Below are 25,403 nucleotides of genomic sequence, written 5' to 3' on the forward strand. Positions count from 1 at the left end.
TCAGGTAGATTTTCATTTTTGCCCACAGCTGGCCTCTGACCATGATCTTCCTACTTACATAATCCATGTGGCTAGGATCACAGGTGTGCACCACATCTGGCTTATTTGTTGAGATGAGGTCTCCCTAAATTTTTGCCTGGGGACTGTCCTTGAGCTGTGATCCTCCCAATCTCCACCTCCCAAATATCTAGGATTACAGGAATGAGTCACCACGCCCAGCACAATTTCTTTAAAAGTGCCTGTGGAATACTTGCAAGAATAGGTGCTATGTGAAAGTCTGCCTGTAATGCTTCTTGTCCCTAGTGCCTGCTGATATCCAAGATAGCAGAGAGAATGGAGCTGTCTTTAAAAGTGTAATGGTGAGCACAGGTTGGATGAACAAATTTGGTAAGTAAAAACCCAAGACTCAGTTAAGATTGGGTTCCAGAAAAGCCACAAATGATTTTTTAGTGTAGTCTCACTTTTTATACTATAAAGCTCATTTTTTTTCTGTGAAATTCAAATATAACTCTACATCTCGTATTTTTTTTTTCTGGCAACTGTAATCACAGGACAGGAAGGGTTGTAAGGAAGGTTTGGCTGGGGGCTCTTGGCTAAGTTATGTTCCTTGGTGCTAACTCCATGGGGGGCTGGGAAAGAGTGTCTCTTGTCCCCACTGGGTTCTGACTTGAGTAGCTGACTAACTCAGCACTGCTTGGTGCCCCCACCCCCAAGGAGACGGGGGACCTTATAAGGTTGGCTTGTGAAGGTGACACATCCTTCTGCCCAGATGTAGGCTGGAGGTGCAGAATAAAGGAGTCAAGATAACACACAGTAATGATTTGCAAAAACACAGTCGCTTTAACTTTAATAAGTTATAAAAGTCAAATTTTGCTATACAGAATAAAAATATTGATAGCTCTTATCAATAAGATAAATTCTGTGAGTTAAGTTCAGCACCTTGGTGGTTCCATGTGGTCAGAGGGGAGTAAATAAATCGTAACGTTTCATCTGACATAGACATCACTATTAAGCACCATTTATATACTCAAAATAGACAAAAAAAAAACCTTTAAAATACAAATGAAAGGCTTATACATGAGATTCCATGGGTTTTCCAAAAGGAGTAAGTCAGAGAGCTAGATCCTCAAAATCTAGCACTAATCTCTCCAAGAATGAGAAGTGATTCTTGGGTACTTTAGGTTTTCTGGGTAACACAGGGCAGCGTGAGTGTCAACATGACGTTGAAGACTTCAGCCAGAAGACATCCACCTGCCCCCCTGGGGATGCAGGGAACACAGCTGGCAGGGGAAGCTGATGATGACCCCAAGCCAGCTCTCCACGTGGTCCTGCACTTCGGGCAGTTGGAGCCCGGTGAATACTGTGATCCTTGGGCAGAGATGTCTGAGCATCACTGCCGGAGAGGACTCTGGCTCTGTGGCCCAAGGCACTGAGAGTGGCTTGTGGGGCAATTGCCAGGTGGGACTTCGGTTTCTGAGGGCGGCTTTCTCCCTCAGGCACAGAACAGGAACCTGGAGAATACCCCACCTGGGGTGTCTTGTGATCCCTGCTTTGCTGGGATGTGGGGGTGGAGCGTTCCACCCCCACCCCCTAGACGGGGGAAACTAAGTAATACTCTGGCCATCATTAGTCCCGAATGTCTCTCATGTTCTTCAGCCCATGAATGACACCAGCTGCCCAGGGTTCAGCAAACAAGGGCAGGCCACGGGATCCACTTCCTACCCACAGACAGGCAGGATTGCAGAACTGTCCTCAGCCACGAGCTGGGACGGACACTGAAAACATCTTCTCCAGTTTGGTTCTTCGGGGGACACCAGGACATGGAACATTAGGGGTGTGTGTGGAAAGCAGTGGTAGAGGGAGGAGGCCGAGGGAGGCCGGCTACCTCCCAGAGGAAAGGTAAGCACGGTCCCAGAACCGTCCTACTGGTCTCTACGCTTATCTGTTCCTTACTGTCCACACTCATGCTCACACACGCAGATTCAGACAAACGTCCTTTAGCACCTCGAAATACCAAAGCAAGAAGCCATTCTGTGATCACTCCAAGTCTTGGTACCCTCATCTGTATGAGTCCACAAGAAAGAGGCCTTGAAGGCCCATGACTGGAGAGAATACAAAGCCCCTAACTTCCCTGCACATGGAAAGCCTCAGAATTATGCATCTGGCTAGGCCTGGCTAAGGAGCTGCGGGTCACAGAATACCAGTGTAGTGAGGGGCGAAGATTGTGCCCTCCCATCCCCCACTCACCTCTCCCTCCTCTTACTTCCCTCTCACTCACATCTGGCTCACCAAATGCCCTTTCTGCCAAGGATAGGAGTTAAGTTCCAAAAGAGCAGAAGATGAAGCAGGCCTTCCACCTCCTGCTGTGCCTCCACAACTCTGGGGTCACTGCTGGGGTAGAGGACTTCTGAGGGATGGAGGTGTGGGGCAGGACAGGGCCAATCAGAGGAAGCCTGTCCTCTGAAGTTAAGTGGCCTCAGGAGCAAAGCCGCATCTCACACTCTGGTGACGGCACTCCTACCTTGGGAAGGGAGACCCCGGTCTGGAACCCTCACTGATCGTCCATTCAGAGCACGTGGCTCCCTCAGTCTTCTAATGCACCTACGGGAGGGGCAGAGGCTCTCTGGGGAGGCATGGGGTCTGGGACCAAGGGGACCAGAGGACAATGCTGGGGCACTTCCCCTAAGAGCCTGGGGGCCAGCGAGCAAGGCCAGGGTTAGTGGAGAAGAGGGAGACAGACTGTCTTCCTGCTGTGTTGGCCTGTTTGGATCTGTCTTTATGTCCCCAGATACGGGACTCTCGTCATTTTCCAGGAAAGAATTAGACAGCCGCACAGCCCAAACTCCACTGAGAGTCAAACACAGTACAACGTGAGCACCAAATAGGTCAGGTGACTTTTCCTAAGTCCTTAATTAATGATTAATGATTGAACCTGAGGCCAAAAGCCATAGCCTGGTGGATCTAGAACGTAAGAGACTCCCAGGTTCCTAGGAAAAACTAAGGGTTGACCTTTAAAGATAGCGTTTTCACAAGAAAACCTAGACTTCTGAAAAACCTCCCTGTCTGTGGAGAAGAAAGATTTCACCCTGGCAACCATGGACGGAGCCCACGATCAGCTCTTCTACAGTTCTCTGCTCTACCAGCTGAGCTATTGAAGGAAGCTCACGATCAGCTCTTGATGGGTGTGGCCATCAGCTTGGTCACAGTCCCCAACTAGCTACTATACTCATTCTTGTCACCTGCCTGGCCCTCGAAGACATTGGGGTTCATAACCTCCACCCCACTGTACTCATCGGGCACCTGGTCAGTCATGAAATAAGTCACCATGTCTCCTAACAGTCCCCAGGGGGCTATGGCTTGGCCTGGGGACTCTTAGGAAATGTGTGACATCACCAAGGAAAGAAAGAGTTCCAAGCACTGCTTAGCAACTTGGGGCAAACTTGCTTTTGTTGGAGTTGTCCCTCAGCCTCCCTTCACTGATGCAGCTTGTAGAACCTCTGCATTCCTGTCCACTCCACACCCAACACTACTGCAGGACTTAGGTCATTCCTGGTGTCTTGCTCACACCTACACATGTGTGTTTCTAATGTCATTCCCCCTCTTTCTTTTCTTGAAACTTTTTGGAATCAGGAATTTTGGCATCATCTCCAACGACACAGGATTTGTGATCCCATGGAATATCTCTATAAGCAAGGACAGAAATGCTACTGATGCTATCTTTCCATTTTATTAGGACTTTCCGAGTGACTCTTTCTTCCGCATGGCATCAATGAGCTCCTGGATTCTTTGGTTCCTGGTCTTTTCATATGGGCTTGGTCGACGAGGAATTAGGTTGGGTGGTTGAACTTCGTCATCCAGGCCATGGATCTTGTAGGGGATATCTACGGCATTGGTTTCTGGGTGGTCCTCAGTGGCATTGGTGCTGGAGGCATTGAGAGGGACCTCCAGTGGGGGACCTGGTGAAGGCTGCACCTGTGTAGCCGGAGTAGGCCCTGGGAGCGTGGGCATGAACACGTCGATGTCATTGTGTTTCCCGGGTGGCGGCTCCATCCCGTCATCGTCAGTGTTGGTAAGGTTGTTTTGCAGATTGCATGACTTGCAGCAGAGTTTGTTGTAGCTTGGGATGGAGCAATAGCGAGACAAGACTTCCATCCTACAGAACATTGACTTGTCGCTTTGGCAGTGGCCCTCTGAAAGAGAAAAGTGGGACAAATAACCAGAGGACAAGGTAAGGGGGACTTTGGTCTCCCACAGGTGCAGCTTGCTGAAGGAAGCATATGAGACAGATCAGAGACAGCGCAGAGAAGTGAGCTCATAGGGGGAGTCCGTGTGGTGGTAGTGTCCAAGCCTCCCGAGAAAGGCAGCTTCCACAGGCACCCACCCCAGGGTGCTGTCGCACAAGCTGTGAGCGATGCGCCCCTCCTGCAAGCAAGCCCCAGCTGAATCTAGATTTTTCAGTGTGTCTCAGACCTTGAGATGTTTGTTCTTAGAGAGTGATTTCAGTGCTTAACTTAAAGAATGGGCCTTGGTTGGGATCTTCACACTTGACAACCCCGTGGTAACCCCAAAGCAATCTGTGGCAGGGTTTGACCTTACAATAATTCATAAGTACTAACTATAGCAAAATTAAACCTAAAAGAGCCAATTCCTAAAACTCAACATGGCAATCCCAGAGCCTCGCCATGCCCTGCTACACTCTCTTACTCACATTCCCCAAGTGTTTCTGAACAGTGCCTAATGAAAACTGAAACACCACTCAAATTTGCATGGGCTTTTGTATGTTTGCCTCAACTTACCCAGTGGCATCCTGGCTTGCCCCTGCTCTATCCACCTACTACTCTGCTACACTGAGCTTCTGGCAGTCTCCCAAGAAATCCAAATGCCTTCTCATGAGGCTAGTCCTCTGCCCAGCATGTACTCATTCCTTCCTACCCAGGAAACTGATGGTCCATGGTCTAGCTGGCACACAGGGCCCTGACTCCAGAGCATCGCTCGCTCTCTCTCTCTGCATGGGTGCCTTCTCTTTGATCCATCCCCAACTCTGCTTCCAGATCAGTTAATTCAGCACCATCATTCCCCTTGCTGTCCCTCTCTCTTCCTAAAATGTCATCCTCCCTTCCTTGTCCTCTACCACCTCATTCCAAGGCACAAAACTTGAGATGATTTGCAAAACACATTCAATTATAAAGAACAAGTCATACGACGGGGATATTTGATCCAGCATAAATTCTTGATCTCTGAGCTCAATGGGCTCAGCTCTTCCCGCTATGGTTTTCTGCTCAGCCACCTTTCTCTCTCCACAGTGACGACTTCAGATATTTCTCACACAAGTCTCAGATATGTGCTTCCTTCCCCTCATGCTCCTCAGATGATCTCATCACTCAGTTAAAGAAAGGAAGAAGGGAGAGAGAGGGAAGGGAAGGACTCTCATTCTGAGAGTCCCCATGGTCAGATTGAGCTATAGGGAGACACAGTCCCACCCTACCCCAAAGCCAAACTCAATGACTCAAGAATGCACACCTGTATAAATCTGAAAAGGATAGATGCGAATAACTGAGGAAGCCCCAAAGGAGAACATATGGTCTTTAAATCCACAAAGATATAGGCAAGAAGAACAGTGGGGCACAGACCACCAGAGACAGACCCACTCAGCAATGTACTTCCAAGTGGCCAAAATAAGGAGGACACAGAATTGGCTACAGCTTCCCAATGAGGATCATAAAACAAATCAGCACTTCAGGAAAAACCCAGGAAGGGAAGGCAGATGAGCTCAGCCTAAGGGACCACCCCAGAACCAAGTCAGAAGGACCTGGGATGAGGCCTTCAGGATTTTAAAACTGGTAGTATGTACAGATGTTACATAGATTCCAGTACAAGAAATGAATAAATCAGAACTGCCCTGTTTGAAGTTGAGGAAGAGGGATAGAGTCTGGCCTGCCCCTTGTCCCACCCTCATTCAGTTCTCTCCCCTCTCAGCATGAAAAAAACAATTATCATAGTACTCCTGGGGACACAGGGGGACTTTCTATAAGAGCTGGTTATACAGCTGTTATGAGAGTCAGAAGCTATGGTCATGGACCAATCTGTCCATTTTTGATTTTATCAAAAAAGTTTTATTGAAACCCAGACACACACCATTCATTTATTGTCTTTGGATGCTCTCCCTGTACAACAGTAGTGTTTAGTTGTGATACAGACCTTCCAGGATCCAATGCCTAAAATATTTACTATCTGGCTGGTTGTAGGAAAAGTTGGCTGAGCCCTCGTCAAGGGCTCACCTGGATTAGGGCTTGACAAAGAGAAAGCACTCAGCAAACACCCACTGTGTAAATAGATAGCCGAGGACTGGGCTTCCTTCTGTAGGACACCTCTCCATTACCTGGTTTACATATTGGACTTCCATGTCTGATTTCCATTTAACACTCTCTGGGCAACAGCACTGCTCTCAGTTGTTGCAAAGTAAAATAAGTCAACGAGTGAATAAATAACTGAAAAGGCCATGGTCAACTGCTTGGTCATGCTCATACCAACTCAGAAAATTTGAAAACATAGTTGCCACTTCACAGCCACAGATTCTACATCCTTGGAGCCAACCAACCACAGATCAAAAATATTTGGCAAAACAATGCATTTGTACCAAACATGCACAGAGTTTTTTCTTTGTCCTAAACAATGCAGTATCATGACTAGGTACGCAGCATTTACACGGTAGTAGGTGTTACCCATCATCTAGAAATGATTTAAGGTATATGTAGGATGGACTTGGGTTTTATGTAAATACTATACACCCTCCTTTTTCTTGAACTTAAGACCTTGAGCTTATTAGGCAGCTCTATTCCAGCCACGCCACCTTTTTATATAAAGCTATGCCTTTTTATATAAGAGACTGAACATCTACGGAGGTCCTAAAACCAAATTACACCTCCAAAGGGCTGAGCGATGTGTCCTGAGGCACTGAGTGGCAAAGATAATAATTTTGGTTTATAATACTTGATCTTCTACCATTTCCAGTAGCAAGTAACTAGTGAGACCTACTAGCTTCTAGTGAATGAAAATTAAACCATTGAGGAAAACCACATTTTTATACACGTCATCATCTGTGTGCCCCTCCCACAGCCTTGGCTTTCGCTGAAGGCCATCTGGATTAATACTTGCTTAGCAGTCTGCTTTTATTTATCTCCTCTTTAAACTTAACATTTATTTTAGGAGAAAACATCCATACCACTATTATAGAAGGCAAGTATGGTAGATAAAGGTTCATGGGTACAAATAACAATTTTAAGTCCTGTTAAGTCAATTTTAAAGCCAAATTCTAATTCAAGAAACTCTTAAGGAGCCACTCTCCTGCAAGGCATTGAGTTGGAAGAAAGAAAGGTGTGAGAGGCTAGAGTTGGTACAAATGGAGACTTTCTCCCTGAGGTTGACATCAAGGTTAAAGAGAACTAGAAGGGACTGCTGTGGGGGCAGTGTGTACGCCATGTTTGTGAGCCATATAAATCACCTCCTATCTTCCAGCTCTGGAAAACTCTATGGAGAACACTTCACTTATTTTGCTCCATAGAGGTGTGATGAGTTCATGCCCTCATTTCAGCACTGGAAAGGCCATGAAAATAGTTTCAAAACGGAGTGGCACCCCTTCCCTCCATGTGCCTTGGATGTCCCCCGGGCACACAGCACCCCAGTGAGCCTTTGGGAGTCAGGCTCCCAGCTCTAACCTGAGGCCCCTTTAGAGGTGACTTGTACTACAGAGACATTTCTGGGGAGTAGGACACCACTGTCCTTGGTGCTCCTGTCTCCTTTGAGCTATGATTACTTTTACGAAAGACCAGAGAGCTCTAGGCAACTGGACTCAGTCATAGCTACTGTGACTTCCCTGGAGCTGGGGCCTGGCCCAGGGCCCTGAAGCAAATCCCACCTCCAAGATGCTGGGTCATTCTTTCTCATGACCTCCTGCTCTTTCTTCCTGATCTCTGGCACAGGAACGGGAGGAGAAGCTAGGTGTGGTGGCTCACACCTATAATCTTAGCTGTTTGGGAGGCAGAGATGGGTTCTATGCTAGCCTGGGCAAACAAGATTCTATCTCAACCAATAAAAGCTGGTCTTGGTGGTACGCACCTGTCATCCAGCTATAAGAAAAGTCGAAATAGGAGGACAGTGGTTCATATCAGCCTGGGCATAAAATCAAGACTTTATTTAAAAAAAAAAAAAAAAGTAAAGCAAAGGGGGACGGAGGAATGCCTGCCTAGCAAGTACAAGGCCCTGAGCTCAACCACACCTCCACCAAACAAACAAACCTGGAGGAGTGGTTCAGTGCCTGCTTAGCAAGTACAAGACCCTGAGTTCAACTTCCCCAAAACAAACAAACCAAAAATCCAACAACAAAAAAAGAAAGAAAGGAAGGAAGGAGAGAGATCCTACCTGTAGGACACAGCAGGACAGGCAGCAAAGGCCCCAGGTCAGGAGTCCCTCTCGAACACTGACCCACTGCCTGGTCCTGGTCAGCAACGTGAGGGGACACACAGGCCCTGTGGCTACTAAGGGCAGAACTTGAAAGGCACAGGCAGGCAGGACTGTGCACACAGGCACACATTCATGCTTACATGCTAGTAACTACATACAGGCTGGGTGCCCAGAGAGAGCCACCACTGCCCTATCTCCTTGGCTGGCCCAGGCCCCCGCCCACAGCCAGATGGGCACCTCTCCCGCTGAACAGGTAGTTCAAGGTTGAGATATGATGGTGGCTCGGGATAGGTGACACCTGAACCTTACGTTCCCATGCCATATGCTGTGATCCAAGAAGGGGCGAAAGCTACCCTGGATCCTCTTCCTGACTTCGAGACCGCCACCTAGGCGCAGTGAAGCTAGACATTCTCTTAGCGCTGATCACTGAAAATTGGATTGAGTTTTGACAGCCTTGTCGTCCTACTTTGAAAAATGCCTTGGTATGTGTCTTAGTGGCAGACAGGCCCTAAGATATCTGTGCTGGCTAGGGGAAGGGAGTCGGTGAGGTCATTCAAATCAGAAACCAGTAATCCATGTGACAGCAATGAGCCGCACAGCTCCTGGCGGTGCCCGCCCTGAAGGTGACGAGAATGAGCCATTAGCTTGCTGAGCTCAAGCACCCAGTTTCACTGAACTTTTATTGAGTTTATTTGTGGGATGCATGACAGGAGGTCGTTCCATCATTAGTTAAGAATAAAAGGTCATTTTCACAGTCACTTTGGCACAAGCTAATATTGTCTCATTAAAAAAAAAAAACAAAAAAAACTCAGAAAAGCAACAACGACAATGGAACCGATATAATACGTCATTAAATACATACAAAACACTAATAAAATATCCCTGATAAACCAAAGTGCATATAGACAGAGAGCACAACGCTCAGGACCGTATTGTGCCTTCTGCAGCCACGAAGGTCACTCACATTGCCTCGTCAAAGTTGGAAGTTAACAGTCGTGAGGATTAGTAGGAAGTTACACACCGATTATTCACATAACAGTAATTAGTGCCGGAGGAGGAGGAGAGGGAGGAGGAGGCTGCATGGTCCAGGGGGGCTGCCATATTAACAGATGGAGGTGGCTGGGGGTGCAAGGGCGGGAATGCTACATTGATCACCGCTAAGGGCCCAGGTGCGTCACCCTCTGGGTGTAAGGCCGCGCTGTTGGAGCCCCCTCTGGGGTCTCCATGCAACAGTCAGCGCCAACTGGCCAGGTGGGCATTGTTAGGGGACCCATTTTCTCAAGGATGGATGGAGCAAGTGTGCTGCAGTCTCCACACACAGTGCTTGGGGAAGGAGCAAGGCCGGCTGGATCTGGAAACCTTGCCCTTGGCGAAAAGTGGGTGAACTGGACCGGCTCTCCCTAGACCTCCAGTGCCTGCCTCCTACCTGGACCACGTTCCCCCTCGGAGGCTGGAGTTAGCAGCCAATTCTGTTACCTTTCAACTTTAAGGCATTTTCTACATAGTTTTTCGAAGCAAAAAAGCAATAAAAATTGAGGTAATTCTGTAGTTGTTCATACTGGCAGGTGAGGCACATCCATATCAGACAGTCAATCATCAACCAATCAATCTCTCTCATTCTCTCAACCCTCTGGACGGGGTCATTTGCACACGATGAGAAAAGGCCATTGGAGCAAGTGGACAGAGAATGGAAGTGGTGGTGTCCCCAGTGTCCCAATGGAGGGACATATCCCTCTGCCTCCTCCTTATTGACCAGACCCCTGAGAAAACAGGGGACAGGGGTCAAGGGCTGCGTAGGTTGGATGCAAAGGCCGACGGAAGCGGGCCAGTCACAAGTTAGGACACACTCAGCAAAGGGTCAGTAGCAGCAGCAGCAGCAGTGGCAGCCGGGAAGCCCCTGACACCCCGGAAACTTGTGGGGGGAGGGTCCGGTCACCTAGCAAGGCGGCACACACACACACACACACACACACACACACACACACACACAAACGCACGCCCCAGAGACCCCTGTAACCTCGCCTTGCTAGTGGGCGGCATTTGAAAGGGGACGGGGCGGGGGGGGGGGTCCTCTCGGACTCGGACCTGCAGCTTCAGCCTGGAGGGATGTGGCCCCGCGAAGCGGTCACCATGGCCAAGTGGTCACGTTCGCACTGTGGCCTCCGGCCCCTCCAGCACCACGACAGATCTTTGCCCCTTTACAAGCCATCGCCAACCAGGTCCCGGCCCCCCCTAACAAGAGGCCAGTGCCCCCGGCCGGGCCTCCCCGAGGCCGGCCTCGCTCGCCGCTAGGCGGCGCCAGCTCCGAAGGAGACGCCGAGCACGGAGCCCGGAGAAAGACTGAACCGCGAGCGAGCGCCCGGAGTCAGGGGAGCTTTCCATAGAGAGAGAGGAGGGGCGCCCAGGGCAAGCTCCACAGGGCGCAGGGCATGCACTGGAGGGCAGAGGCGGGGTTATAAACGGGTCGGTTACTTGACGCGATCTTCTGCGCCGGCGGGTCGGACTCGGGCCGCGACAGCCACTGCACCACGTAGCTCTTCTTGGACGGATCCGAGGTGTTCCCTACAGGGAAGAGGGGCTGCAGCTGCGGGACTCCGGGTGGGATCCTTACCCCCGCCCCCCAGCTGCATCCCTCCAAAACAGGGACTCTAGGTGCCACGCCCCTCCCAGAGGCTGCAGCTGCGGGGCTCCAGGTGCACCCCAGTTCATCCTTCCAACAGGAGGGACTCGAGTGCCACTACCCCTCTCCACCCCCGACTCCATCCTCCCAATAGAAGGGGCTGTAGCGCCTCTCCTACATGGGACACTCAGAGCATCCCTTGGGAGAAGTCACCCCACCTCTTGCCACTCTGCAATCATCCTGGGTCCTTTACCCCACGCAGGCCCTGCCACCTCTCAATCTGTGCCCTGCTACACTGCCTCTTGCAGCCCACCGGGCTTCCCAGGCTTCTCCAACCAAGCTCTGCTCCAGGGCAGTAGCAGAGTGGGGATGAGAAATGCTGCCACCACCCTCCCCAGATAGATGACAACTGTAGTGGCCACCTTCTGTAGGGACCAAGAAAGGAGACGTATGTGTGACACTGGGTCAGGCATCCATTCTGGTGTTCTCACTGTTCTTCTCAAACCCTGCAGGGCACCCCCTCAATCACATGGGCACCCCTTACTCACTGGACCACACCTCTCACACAGGTGTCTACCACACTCAGGTGTCTACCTCATAGGCACCAGGCACCCCTTATCCTTGGGCCCCAGGTATCCCATCAGCTGGGTCTTGCTGTGGGGTGGGTCACTGTGACTCTGGAGTCCACAGCCAGACCAACAAGCCAGGGCCATGAAGACAGGGCTAGGGTGCCAGCATCACCTTCCCTGTCTGCAAGGCAGCCTGGCCCAGGTCTGTGCACAGTAAATGTCAATTCCCTCTATTTTGTGCTAGGGAAAGTCCAAGCCCTTGTCAGTCATGCTTAGCTTCTCCTTCTGGATGTCAGTTTAGCCAGTTTGAGGAAAGAGCAGAATTTGCTTGACCATACTCCCACCTCCCCTCTCCCTGGGCTGCTGCATGCTGGGGAGTAGGGAGGGGTGGCATGAGGGACAGTGGAAAGCTTACGGGGACAGGGGCCAAGCCTGCAGATCCTGGCCGTCTCAGGTCTCTCCTCCTGGCAGACACCAAAGCTGTCATCCACGGTGCGGCAGAGCACTGGCCGCTCCTGGGTACCATTGCCACAGGTTACCGAGCACTATAGGGGAGACATGTTGCCAGTCAGGGACCACCTCCCATGCTGGGCCTCAGATCTGGAAGAGCTGAAGGAGCCCATCTTCCCCAGGCATGTGATCTGTGACACGTGGGAGGTGGCATGGGGTAGGAGGTGGAGCGAGAGTCACATGCTGCGCTGTCCCATCTCAGTGGCTGTCTGATATCCTGGGGCTCTAAACAGAGTCTGTATGTGCCCATCGTTCTGAGCTATTTGGAGTTAAAATGTGAAAATGCAGTGGCCACACAGGGACTGGCACTTCTGGGTTCTCAGTGGCATCTCCCTTCTTGCTATGGTTGGGATGTGGCTTGAGTGTGTCCCACAAAGGATCATGTATTGGAAGTTTGATCCCCAGTATAGTCATAATGGAAGGTGCGGCCAAACCTTTAACAAAGAAAACCTAGTGGGACGTTACTGCTGGACCTGTCCCGTTCTGACTCTGGCTTCCTGTCTCTACTCACTTTTGTTTTTTGGTTGTACTGGAGTCTGAACTCAGGGCCTCACACTTGCTTCTTCTGAGCTACCTGCCAGCCCTTTTTGCATTGGTTATTTTTGAGACAGGGTCTTGTTTATGCTGGGACTGGACCTAATCCTCCTGTTTGTGCTTGTAGTTGGTATGACAGGTGCACACCACCAGCCACTTGCTGAGACTGGGTCTCTGACCATCCCAGGGCGTCTTGGCAGTCACTCCCCCAAAATCTTCCTCTGGACATAGGCTCTACCACCAGCACCCTCCAGACCATGGCATGGCATCTCTTGGGCTTCCCCATACTGGGGGTGGTGGGGGTTACACTCAGAACCCTGGCATGGCTCCCCACTCAGCCTAACCTTTCCCAAGGATAACTCGAGTCCTCACCCTGAGGATACAAAAAAGTTGACTAAGCAGACTCAGGTTGCTCAAACCCTGCCCATTCCCAAGGACTGCTTGCCCCTGGTGGTCCTTCTGAGTAGGTGCATTTGCATGCTGCAAGCCTTGGGGCAAGTTGGGCCAGCTTGTTTAGGGAGTTCGTACAACAATGTGACTTATACTGAATACCTGCTTTCCCTCTGGGGTCTGGTGTCTGTTGCATGGGCACTGATGAGAGACCTGGACACCCAGGCTCTTGGAAGGCAGTATTTCACATGTGTTGTCACAAATTGTTGCTAGAAGAATTCAGTGCATCCCTTGAGACTCTGCTGGGCAGGGACACCTGGAAGTTGTCACCTGGTTTCCTCTGGACTTTGCTCAGTTACCTTTGCCCCTGCTGATTCTACTCTGCATCCTCTCACTGTAACAAACGGTAGCCCTGAGACAACTTCTAGTCCTTCTAATGGATCTCTGAGCCTGAGGGTGGTCTCGGGGTCCCCAACACACTAGGGCCTGTGAGCTGGCTGCCAGTGTAGAAGCCAGCTCTGGCCTGGCCTTGGTTGGTGTTCAGCTCCTGCCTACAGAATTGTCTGCTAGCCCTTCCATCCAGCCTCATTATTCTTTCCAGCACAAATCTAAACCCCTCCTTGCTCATCTCCCCTCCTGCAATCTTGGCTGGCCTCCTACTGGCACCCCGACCTCTGCTAGAATACTGGAGCCCTGGACATCCCACGGTGCTGTGGTCCCAGGCTGCCCTCAGTGTCCTAGGATTCCAGATCCCCATGGCACCCTGGAGCCTTTGCCTGGGCTGTGAAGACACAACCACTGTGTTTGCCAGCAGGGCACTGACCAGTGGTTATCTATGAGATGTGACTTAGGGCAGGAGCTGTGTCCAAAGTGGAACACCTTGACCAAGTATGGGGGTCAAGGGTACAGGGACAGGGGAACTTACCTGGGACCAGGGCCCGGCCCGCCATCGGCCAGGGCACAGCTCGCGGTTGCAGGTCCTGCGGCTCTCAGGCCGGTTGTCGTTGCAGTGTTTGGTGTGCACGGAGCGGGTGGTGTTGTTGTGCAGTGGCTGAATGCAGCGCACGGAGCGCACCTGCATGCCAGCCCGCCCACAGCTCTGACTGCAAGGCTCCCATTCACCTGTGACCCATCTGTCAGGGCAGAGTGACACACGATTAGTCCCCTGCGGCCATGGAGAACCAGGCTGGCTGAGCTTCTGTGGTCCCCCCTGTGGCCCAGGTGGACAGTGAGCACAGAGAGGTCAGTCTGCTCCCTATCTGGGTGAACGCTTTCCTGTTCTCACAAAGGTGCTGGTTGTGTAGATTTGCATGAAGGGGAAACTAAGGCTTGGATCATCCCATGTATGTCCACTGCTTGGGGACCCTGATGGGGCAGATGGCCATGAAGACCTCAAGGCTGAGAGGCTTTGCCAGCCTCCTGTCCCTTTCCAGGCTCCTGGCCCTGCCCCAGCCTCACCTTCTGATACTGTCATAAACTCTCCCGCCTACCTCAAGAGCAGTGTGGACTCCCTCAGCCCCTGTCATGCACGGCCCCCACCTGTCTGTTTACCAGCCATCTTCCCTTGAAAGGCATTTGGGATTAGAAATGCAGCTCTGTCAAACCCCAGGGCCCGAGGACCAAAGCTGCTGCCTGCCCTGGACCCTCTGAGCCTCCGTTTCCCCACCTGAACATCACCATTTGCTGTCATTTTTATGGTGCACAATAGTGTTTCCATCAGCAGGTCTGAAGCTGAGGCTGGTGTGTACCTTTCAACCTGCAGCCTCTTGGGTGCCATAAAGCATGGTGGATGAGAAAGAACCCACCCAATACCTCAGGTGATGCCAGGCCCAGAGCTGCTGGGAGGTTCAGACCCCACCCCCCTCCCTCCATGGAGCACCTGTGGCCTCTCCCCTTGAGTGGGAGGGACACTGGGCCGGAGGCCCTCTCCAGCACTTACACAGGCTGGGAGCACTCCTGTGCGTTGCAAGCTCGGCGGATGGCCTTAGGCTTCGGGAGGGCACTGCAGAAGGCTCGGTGCACCATCTTGTGGTCCAGCTTCCGGCGACAGCCGTACTTTGTGAACTGGGACCCTGAAGACAGAGTACTTGAGGGGGCTCAATGGGGTACTGAGAGCCCTAAGAGGGCTTGGGGGTTGGCTCAACTGGCAGCACCAGGCCCATTCTCCTCCCTGCTCTTAAAATGGTGTGGAGGATGGAGCAAGGCACCTGAGCTGGGAGGCAACCTTGGAGGTAATCCAGCATGGTGCCTGCCCAGCCCCCCAGGCTGAGGGAGGGCAGGAGGGTGAGAGAGTGGCCACTTCCCCCCCTCATCTGCTTCTTCTTGGCTTCTGGTGTGTGTGGGGTCTCTGTTCCCCTTTCATCACTTAGTCATTTGCTCCATCTTTTCGTAATCCACAGAGGGAGCCTGGCATGAGTCAACCCTGGGGGCACAGCCACATGGCTCCTTCCACCACAGTCTCCCGCAGCCGTGCTCAGTGTGGGAGATGGTCTTCCCCAGGCCATTATGCTATGTCTGGGACATTCTTAGTTGACACAGCTGGGCATCTAGTGGATAGAGGCCAGAGCTGCTGCTCCATTCTGCAGTGCACACGACAGCCCCTCATGACAGAGAATAATGGAGCCAAAAATTCCACCATGCCAAAGCATATACAAGAGAATACATCCATGACCAGGCAGCCTGGTGACATCTCAGGTGGCTCTGGCCTGTGAAAGCCAGTGGGGGGACAGTGAGGAGAAGCCTGAGCAGAAGCCACTGTGTCCAGAAAAAGCACCTGCTGTCCACATGTGACAGGCCTGGTGCCCAGCCTGTGGCGCTAGTGGGAGATGGTGGAACCCTTAAGAGGTGGGGCCTAGAGGTCTTAGGACCTCAGTGGGGAGAGTGGGAATCCTGCCCTCTGTTGTCTCTTTGCTTCCTGGTTGCCATGATGGGTGCAGGTTCCTCTGCCATGTGCGCCTACCCCTTGATATAGGACCAAAGCAATGGGACCAACTGATCATGGACTGAATTCTCCTAAACTGAATGAAAATAACCTTTCTTTTTTACAAGTCAACTACCTTTGGTATTTTGTTATAGCAATGAAGAACTGAAGAGCACTATACCCAAGATGGTGTGTACAGATGGGGACAGTGGAAGCACGATAGAAGGCTAGGGATGCCATCTGCCCAGGAGGAATTCCCTCCCATCCCTTGTAGTCAGTATTGACCACGTGCTCCTATCTCATCCAGCCCCCACTCTGTACAGAGAAGGGCTCCCTGTCCATCTGTAGGTCCCATGTCCTACTCAACCATGCACTCTGAGGTCCAGGGTAGGGAGGAGCTGCCCATGAAGGTCCAGATGAACAGAGGGAGGGAGGGAATCAATCCCCCACAGGCTCTTCTGGTGACCTTTGACCTGATGCCTCAAGCACATGCTCTTCCCAACTACCCTCTGACCCCTCCCTTGTCTACCCAAGGCTACTAAGACCTCTCCAGCCTCTGGGGCCAGTCTCCCTGGGCCTGACTCATGCCAAGGCAAACCAACCTCAGGCCACAGTCAGTAGGGCACTGTTGACTCAGGAAGCCCCTTGCCCAGGAGACCGTGTATCCAGTCCCCACCTCCTGAAGGACACGTGCTTCAGGACACCAAGGGATGCACCACCTGCTTGTGGTTGCTCTTATCATCCAACTTAGAGACCCCACAATGGGAAAACCCTCACCTCCGCCACAGGGCTTGGAGCAGGGAGACCACTTCTTCAGGGCCCACTCATGGCGCACAGAGTCGTCTTCGAGGACATTGTTGTCGTCAACATTGAGTGAGTCCTCGTGGATCATGTACTTGTATGTCAGCGAGATCCGGGCATCTCCCTCTGGGATAACCTAGGCCCACCCCAACATGGCTGTGAATGTGAGTGCCTGAGGCAGACTTGTGATCAGTTCTCATCATTCACGGGAGTTATGTTCTATAAAGTCACGGCAAACACTGAATTCCCAATTACTGAACCATTACCCCCAGGGAAATCCAGACAGTCCCTGACTTACAATGGCTGGCTTTATGCTTTTTCAACTTTATACAATGAGTGAAACTGACACACATTCAACAGATGTAATACTTAGACTTTTTAAGCACTTGGAATTTTGAACGTGGATCTGTTTCTGGGCTCACCATAGGCCACATGATTCTCTCTCATGATGGGAGCTGTGGGTCCCAGTCAGCCCCACCATCACGAGGGAAATGACCAGCTCTGCACTGTGCTGTGTTGTTGAGCTATTATGGTCAACAGGTTAGGTGAATTCAATGCTTTTTATTTGGCAGTACTGGGTTTGAACTCAGGGTTCAAACTTGCCAGGCAGGTGCTCTACTATTTGAACCACACACCCAGGGTATTTAGGCTTTTAGAACTTTTTCTGAGAGGGTCTTGTGTTTAAGCTTGCACCAGCTTTGTACTGTGATCCCCCTACCTATGCCTTCTGCATAGCTGGGATTACAGGCATGTGCATTTTTGTATGGTGTTTTCAATTTACGATGGGTTTATGGGAGTGAAACCCCTGTAAGTTGGAGCATCTGTACAGAGTTAAGGATCCTGTGAGCTCCTGGACACAACATTTTTGCCAACCAATCAAAATATAAAGCTTGTTTTATCTGCATGTCAGTTTAAAGACAGAATGTATATTGTCACCCCATTAACGTTGAACTCACGGCCAGCAGCGCAGTGACCCACATCTGATGGTCATTCTCTAACAGGTCTTCTCCACAGTCTTCTTGGGCTTTGAAACACTAGATATCTCAGGGGCCATTTTAAATAGCAAAATCACCTCCCCCAAAAGGTAAAAATCACAAAATATGTGACTCTAAATAGAATGCAAAAAAAGATACATGTTTTCATGATGAGCACTAAAATAAGAAGACAGAGCACAGAGCGGTCCCACCTCAGTGGGGAACATGTCTGTCACGTGACTCGCTTTTCACTGCTCTGCGAATGTCCGTTTGGGGATTGCACATACATTTTAGCGAGTAAGCAAATTTACAAATACAGAAACCGTGAATTCTGAGGACCGAATGCATATGCAGTGATGCAGGTAGGTCACCAAAGGCCTAAGAAGTGGCGAGTTGGTGCAGGAGGAGTGCAACTTCTTGTAGGTAAAGCAACCTGGTCACCCCAGTGGCTGCTCCCCAGGTGCATGCCCCCATGTAGTCACCCAGACCCCAGCACGCTCACCTTAGGGGACTGGAACCTTACCTGTAGGGTTTGGATTTAAAAAAAATCTAAAATATGCCACTTATGCAATTAATTAAAATTAAAATGTAAAAAGTGATTTGAAAATCCAGCCCCCTTGGAACTCCCATAACCAGCAGCAGCCTATGGTCCTGAACCCAGACATGGGGTTCAGTCCTGCTTGGACGCAGAATCCAACATGACCTGGGTCTGGTCCCCATCACTTCCCAGGGCGTGGCAGGGTTTCAGTGTGACAGCAGACACAAATGCACGTGACGGATGGCAGCTGTGCGTGCCATTTGGACAAGGAATAGAGAGCCTTAGAGTGGAGTCTGCCTGAAGTCACCAGGGGCTAGTGCATGGCCCAGGGTCCCAGGGCCTGTTTCTGGCTCTCACATGGAGTTGGAAACCAGAGCAGGCCAAGGCGGCTGTTTGGAGAGTGGCCCCAAGAACACAGGGAGGCTCAGAGCTCCCAGCCCCCTATACTTCCCTAGGGCCACTTGCACCCCTGTCTGAGAAGCAAGGAGGCGGTGATCCCAGACCCCCCTCGACTCACCAGTACGGTGATGGTGCCATGGAGGGGGCCTATGGTCTGCAGCGTCTCCCTGTCATCCTCGTTCCTGTACTCCCACTCCACGCCCATGGCAATGAAGGATCTAGAATTGGGGTCCACATGGTTCTCTTCGTTCAAGATGAACTTGCCTGTCTCCAGGTTCTTGACGGCTGAGAATGGGAAAAGGGAGCCTCCAACCAGCCACAGTCACTCAAGGCAGGACCAGGCCCACTTGGGAGAAGCTGGCAGGACCTGTAGCTTTGGACGGCTGGAGGACTGTGGGGAGCAGGACCTTTGGTCTCCCTGATCTGTACTTGCTGGGGGTCTGTCCCTGTGTCTCATAGCACAAATCATGCTGGAAGCCATACTCTGCCCTTGCTTGCTCCATGGGGACTGGACTGCCATCCACATTGGTCCTTTCTGTGTCAGCCCACTGGGTCCTGGGGGCTTGGGACTCCCTGAAGAAGCAGCTCTACAGCTGCCAAGGCCACTTCCCTGTCACCTGTCAGAGCTCTCAGTGGCTGCTATGGTTGGGTGGTGAATATCCCCCAAAGGTTTGGTCACTTGGGGTGGTGCTATTGGGACGTGGTATAACCTTTGGGAGGTGTGCCCTAGTGGAGGTCTTAGGTCATTAGGGATGGGCCCCTGAAGGAGATGGTGGGACCCTGGTCATCCTTGCTCTGACTGCTTTGCTCCTACATGCCCTCCTACCTTAATGTGCCATCATGCACTGTCTCCATCAGAACTGAGCCAATGCAGGAGCCATGTCTCTACACCTCCAAAACTATGAGCTAAAGAAACCTTTTCTCTTTATGAGTTAGTTGCCTCAGGCATTTTATGATAGTAACATGAAGCTGACTAATATTGAGGCCTCCAGGCAGATTGGCAGGGCACCTGCTAGACACAAAGACATGGGTGGGGTGGTAGCTGGGTGAGCACATGTTCAGCTGGGAAGTCAGGGTACCCCACACCATCAGTGACTGGTGTCACTTACATCCTCCAAGGAGTCCTGTCCCAACTAGAATGGGCCACTAAAGCCTCTGGATATCCACAGATGGTCTAGGAGGGCCTGGCTGGTCAGGAAGTCCCTCAATGCCTGTAGTATGGAAGGCAGCCATTGTGGGGGTGGGGGTGGAACTGTATGACTGTGTGGGGACCATAGACATGGCACAAGTAAGAAAATAATTTCCTGCACAAGTCACTGTGAAGAGAGCCTGTGGTGTTTAACTTCTCTCTAGCACTAGCTGCCTGTTGAAGAGAGGGTGGCACTTGGGTTCAGAGACCTTAGTTGAAAACTTTTTTGGGGGCAGTACTGGAGTCAAACTCAGGACCTTGTGTGTGCTAGGCAATGGCTGTACCACTTGAGCCATGCCCCATTAATCTGAAACCTTGGTGGGGACAGAAACATCTTTTGCTTAGGAACTGACTTCAATGTTTACCTTTTACTTAAGGCAAGTGCTACTGGTTTTGCACTTAGGGTGGTGCTATCAAGTTTCTTTTTAAAATATGAATGCTAAAGTGAGTGAAAGGTTTGTCAACAGTGGGGTGCCAGACCCAGTCCAGCCCCAGGGGATAGAGATGAAGGTATGATTGGGGGAAAGGACTGATTTAAAGTCCTCCTGGTGGTCCCCGGCATCACTAGTGACTCCAGCCCCACAACTCCTGAGGAAGCAAGACCCAGACACCTCCTGAGGTAGAGGAGCAGGTAGGTGAAGCCCCTAAAAGGGGTCCTGGGCATCCTGGGACAGCACCACCTCATGGGCCCAGGCTACCACTTGGGAAGGGACACGTAGAGTCGTGAGAATATCTCAGTTTCCAAGAGATGCCAGAAATCCTTAGGTTAGGTGGAATCTCTTGAATTTCAAATGAAAGGGCTAGGGTGGAGCTCAGTGGTAGAGCATATGCTTAGCATGCATGAGGCCCTCGGTTTGATCCCTAGCATAAATTAAATAGATAACAAATAAATCGAAAATATGTAAAACACTATGGGAGCCCATCTATTTGCTGGCTCGGTGCCCTCTGGTCACTGTGAGTGTTGGGGGTGCCTCCCAGAAGCCTGCTAATCACAGACTCTGCCTGCTTTCCCCAGGGCAGTGGGGCTTCACAGCATTGTGCAGGCTGGAGGGGCGTGGCCTGTCCTGGACACATGTTCCTCCACAGCCACTGCCTGAGGGAGCCCTCTGATCCCACGCCCTGGCCTCTCTGCACAGAGATGAGCCCAAGAAAGGCCCTCCAGTTGGACAGGGTGGAGGGACAGGTGGATTGGGACTATTTGTCAGTAAGGGCTGCCCCGGCTCAGGTCCTGACCACATCACCCAGGCCTATGACCCCTGGCACTCTGCCCATCCCAGAAGAGCCAGGTCTGGAGGTGTTGAGTTATCTGGGCTCCAAGACTCACAGAGATGGTGGCTGGTAGCATCTGCCTCCTGGATGAGCAGGTGTCTGGCTCCCATCGGGATCTCAAACATCTTGATATAATCTTTGTGGAAAAAATGGCAGATGAGAAAGGAAGGGGTGACTTGAAAGCACATGATCTGAGAAGGGGCTTTGCCTTTGAAGACGGTTCCATTGCAGGCTCTCCCAACGCTACTGTATTTCCCAGGCTTTGGCCACCTACCTAGAGGGGCCAACCAGGGTTTGATCTGGACCACAGCCCAGGGCTGGCAGAAGCTTCCTGTCCCACCTTTCTGCTCACCTTCAAATCCCAGCTATCCTCCCAGCTGCCCCCTCCACTGAGAACTCAGCGGGAAATCCAGCTCCCAGTCCTGCCAGGAAAGGAATCTAAGACCCCTGTCTAAAAGGGAGGGCTGGTGTATGCCGTGTGGCCTGGCTGGACTGTGGTGAGGCCAATGCTGGGCACCTGATTAAAAGGCCTGGTCTGACCCCAGCCCTAGCCAAGTCCTGGTGTTTGCTCCACAGCCTTCTATAAGAAGCAAAACAGAGATAGACTGGCTGAGCTTAGAGTTAAGACTACTATATTTGCGTATGGTTTGAGGGAATCCCCAAAAAGTTCACATGTGGGAAGCTTGGCCCCACGGCAGTAGTGTTGAGGTGGAACCTTTAAGAGGTGGGGCCAAATGGCAGGCGATTAGGTCATGGGGCTCTACCCTTGGTCTTGTAGAGTTACTTAGTTCTCCCTGGAGTGGGCTGTAAAGTTCTCCCACGTACTTGGCCCCTTCCACATGTGGCCCTTCCTGTTTTTCTACCATGTTGTGACACAGCCAGGGGGCCCTCGCCTAGACACCAGCACCATGTTGCTTGGACCCTCCAGCCACTGGAATCACAAACCAAACACATTTTGTTTATGAAGTACCCAGTCTTGGGTATTTTGTTATTGCAACATCAAATGGCCTAGGACAGAGGCTCACGCCCAGGGCTGTTTTCCCAGAGCCCAGTGCTGGGTTTTGGGTATATCTCCCTCCCTTTCTTCCTCCCTCCCTCTCTCTGTCTCTCTCTTTTCTTTGTTTTTGGTGGCTTGAACTTAGGGTCTTGCACTTGTTGGGCAGGTGCCCTTTTTGCTTTAGATGTTTTTCAAATAGTATCTCACATTTATGTTCAGGCTGGCCTAAACTGCGATTCTTCTATTTATGCTTCCCACATGGCTGGGATGACAGGTGTGCACCATCACACCCTACTTTTATTGGGTGAGATGGGGTCTCTTGAACTCTTTGCCCAGACTGGCCACAAACCATGATCCTCCTGATCTCTGCCTCCCAAATAGTTGGGGTTCCAGGTGTGAGCCACTGTGCCCAGCTTAAACCTCATTTCTTTAAAAGTGAGCCTAGCCTCAGGTATATTGTTACAGTAACAAAAAATATGGACTCAGTTTCCTGTCTCCATCCCTTAGGCTTGTGGAGACAAACTGACAGGGCCCTCAGGGCACTGTCTGTGCTGACCAGCCCAAGGAAGTCCTGCTGTTAGCCAGCCATGAGCAGGAGGAGAGACGGAGGGAGCAGGAGGGTTGTGCAGCTAGAGGGCTGGAGAAGGGGTGCCTTCTACAGGCTCCTGACCTCTAGTGAGGTCAACCTATGCATTCTTTGTCTTGACTCTGTGACCTGGGCCCTCCTTTTCCTTCCTTCCTCCATACTCACTGTGGCTGCCTTGATTTAAGACTTTCCCTTTACCTGACTCCCAGACCCTAGCCCTAAATGGTCATGAACCCAGACAGAGCCCTAGGGGAGATGCAGGCCAGGCCATGCCTGCACATGCATGGACAGAGGTGCCCGGGTAGCTGGGTGGGGCTCACTCACCGTGCTTTTTGGGCGAGCGAGTGAATGTGCCCTTGACCACTTTGCAGTGGGTGTTGTCACCTCCACACACGCCACACTTGTCCTCCTGCTTGCTGGAGCCGATCACCCCATCACAGCCCACCTTCTGCAGGGGAAGAGGGGGGCAGGGGGCACTTGAGACCTCCTCCTTGCTGGAGCCAGTGTGCTGCAGGGCCCCTGGCACCTGTACCTCCTGCAGTTCATGGTCTGTGCCTCCTTTCTAACAGCTTCTGATACAGTGGAAGAAGCAAGGTAGACCCTTGCTTCACTATACCTCAGTTTATGCATCTGGACAGCATGGCCTGCAGAATGCTGCTGCAGTACCCAAATGGGGTCATGTGCCCAATGCTGTCCTGGCACGGCCCAGCTGGCCTCCAGCGAGCTCCATGCTGTTCTTTCTCCAGGAGCATTCACAGAGCTCAAGCCCAGATGTGACCTCTTGGGGACTCCATCCAAAGCTTAGCACTGGCCTTGCTTTTGTTTTGTCCCTCACTCTCGGAATACAATGCCCTTTTAAGTCTGCCTTCAGGTGTGGGGCAGCAAGTGGCAGAAGCTGCATGGGACACCTTTGCCCTCATTTTCTCACCTGATCCTCTCAACACTATCACTCCGGGGAACTAAAATTATTCTGCACAGAGTGGAGATGTTCCTTTGCCCAGGGCAGAGACAATATTGTATTCAGGTTCTTTTACTGTCTGTAACCCTAGCAGCACTCCATTTCCAGTGTCAGAGGCTGTGCATATCACGCTGCCCTGCTGAAGGCCACTTCCACACTGATGCCCAGACTGACTTCTCTCAGAGGGCAGCAGAGATTATGAGCTCTGCTCTGAGCTAATCTGCTCCCCATGGCTGTTCCAGAGTGCACAATAGCATCACAGGTTTCCCTCCTCACCCTGGCCACCAGGAAGCTCTGAGCCAATTCTTCCTTAAGGACCCTCCTCCTTTAAACACCACCACCTCTGGACAGATCCATTTCTTTCCTTTCCCTTCTCTTTTCTTTCTTTCTCTCCCTCTCACCCTTCCTTCTTTCCTGTTCTTGTTTCGCCTTTCTTCCTTCTCTTCTTTCCTTCCTTCCTTCCCTCCCTCCCTCCTTTTCTTCTTTTCTTTCCCTCTCTCCATTCTTCCCTCCCTTACTCCCTCACGCCTTCCTTCCTTCTTTCCTTCCTTCCTTCCATGCTGGGGATCTAACCCAGGGCCTCATACATGCTAGGCAAGCACCCCACCACTGAGCTACATCTTCAGTTACTCTTTGATTTCTAAGTTTTGTCTTATAAGGACCTTTGGGGCAGGGGCTCAGGACCATGGAAGGGCTACAGAGTGGTGGCTCGTGCAGCATTTTTTCAATATGTGGATAGGAATTCATGATCTTTGGGTTTTTTGATCTGTGTTTCCACATATGTTTTGACTCTTTTTTGGAAGTGAGAAGGGGGAGAAAAACAACCAAGGCATAAGTATGTTTATTTCAATGGCTCCTGAGAGAGTGATTTTTACCAAAGGAAGGAGACATGGTATACTGGGACGTGATATACTGTGTCTTTTAAGGCTCAGAAGTCTGAGCTAAAAGCAGACAGCAGTCACTTCCTGACTGTGGTCTTGGAGGGTGCCCTCTCAGACTCAGAGTTTATTTTGCACCATGTCACACAGAGTAACATGATGTCGCTTTATAATATCAGAGCAGTCCTGCCTATCAGGCTTGTGGCGATGGTGAGAGATGACCATGGTACAGCATTCATACACAGCCTAGCAGTTTGTCCTGAGTGAAGGATGGAGACAATGCTGAGGAAGAAGAGGAAGGGGAAGGGGAGGCAGAGCAGGGAGGGAGGGAAAGTTGGGCATACTCTCCTTGGAGATGTAGCTCTCATCTAAGGGGACTTAGTGCTCAGGTTTGCCTGCAGAGTGGCAAGGAGTGAAAATCCTTAGCAGGTATAGCAGCAGGTGGGCCCTAGTGTGCACACGGGCTCTGGAGACACAAACAGCATTGAGGACACCTCTGAAGCCCCATATGATGGAAGCAAGTCCATCACAAGACTCTGGATTAGGAGTTCTTCCTGGAGGCCCTTTCTAACCAGGCTTGGAGCTCATTTACAGCAACGGACTAATTAGAAATTGAACTGGTTGGAAGAGAAGAGATCACAGAGACAAAGAAAAGGTGAAGCTACAGCTGCATCCCCAGAACAGTTGCTCTGAGGTTTTGTTTTCAGGGCTACAGAAGCTGAGAAAAAAAGAAAATGGAGAAAACTGACTTTATCTGTCAGATCTTAAGCATGTTAAAGTCACCTGTTGCCATTTTTCCTCAATGCTGACA

General features: G+C 51.2%; 1 protein-coding gene across 1 annotated transcript in view; it reads right to left on the reverse strand.

The window, feature by feature from the left end:
* Positions 1-812: 812 nt before the first annotated feature.
* The window catches only part of Adamts2 (ADAM metallopeptidase with thrombospondin type 1 motif 2), a 240,526-nt gene continuing 215,935 nt past the window's right edge, over positions 813-25,403 (reverse strand). The window contains exons 14-22 of the mRNA XM_020166816.2: positions 23,081-23,204; positions 21,229-21,309; positions 18,834-19,000; positions 16,781-16,940; positions 15,023-15,155; positions 14,009-14,216; positions 12,065-12,194; positions 10,933-11,022; positions 813-4,190 (exon numbers count right to left, since the gene is read on the reverse strand). Coding sequence (XP_020022405.2) covers positions 3,730-4,190; positions 10,933-11,022; positions 12,065-12,194; positions 14,009-14,216; positions 15,023-15,155; positions 16,781-16,940; positions 18,834-19,000; positions 21,229-21,309; positions 23,081-23,204 — 1,554 coding nt within the window. The 3' untranslated portion in view covers positions 813-3,729. The remainder of the gene's footprint in view (positions 4,191-10,932; positions 11,023-12,064; positions 12,195-14,008; positions 14,217-15,022; positions 15,156-16,780; positions 16,941-18,833; positions 19,001-21,228; positions 21,310-23,080; positions 23,205-25,403) is intronic.

This window comes from Castor canadensis, chromosome 16, assembly GCF_047511655.1.
Source record: "Castor canadensis chromosome 16, mCasCan1.hap1v2, whole genome shotgun sequence".
Classification (NCBI taxonomy): domain Eukaryota; kingdom Metazoa; phylum Chordata; class Mammalia; order Rodentia; family Castoridae; genus Castor; species Castor canadensis.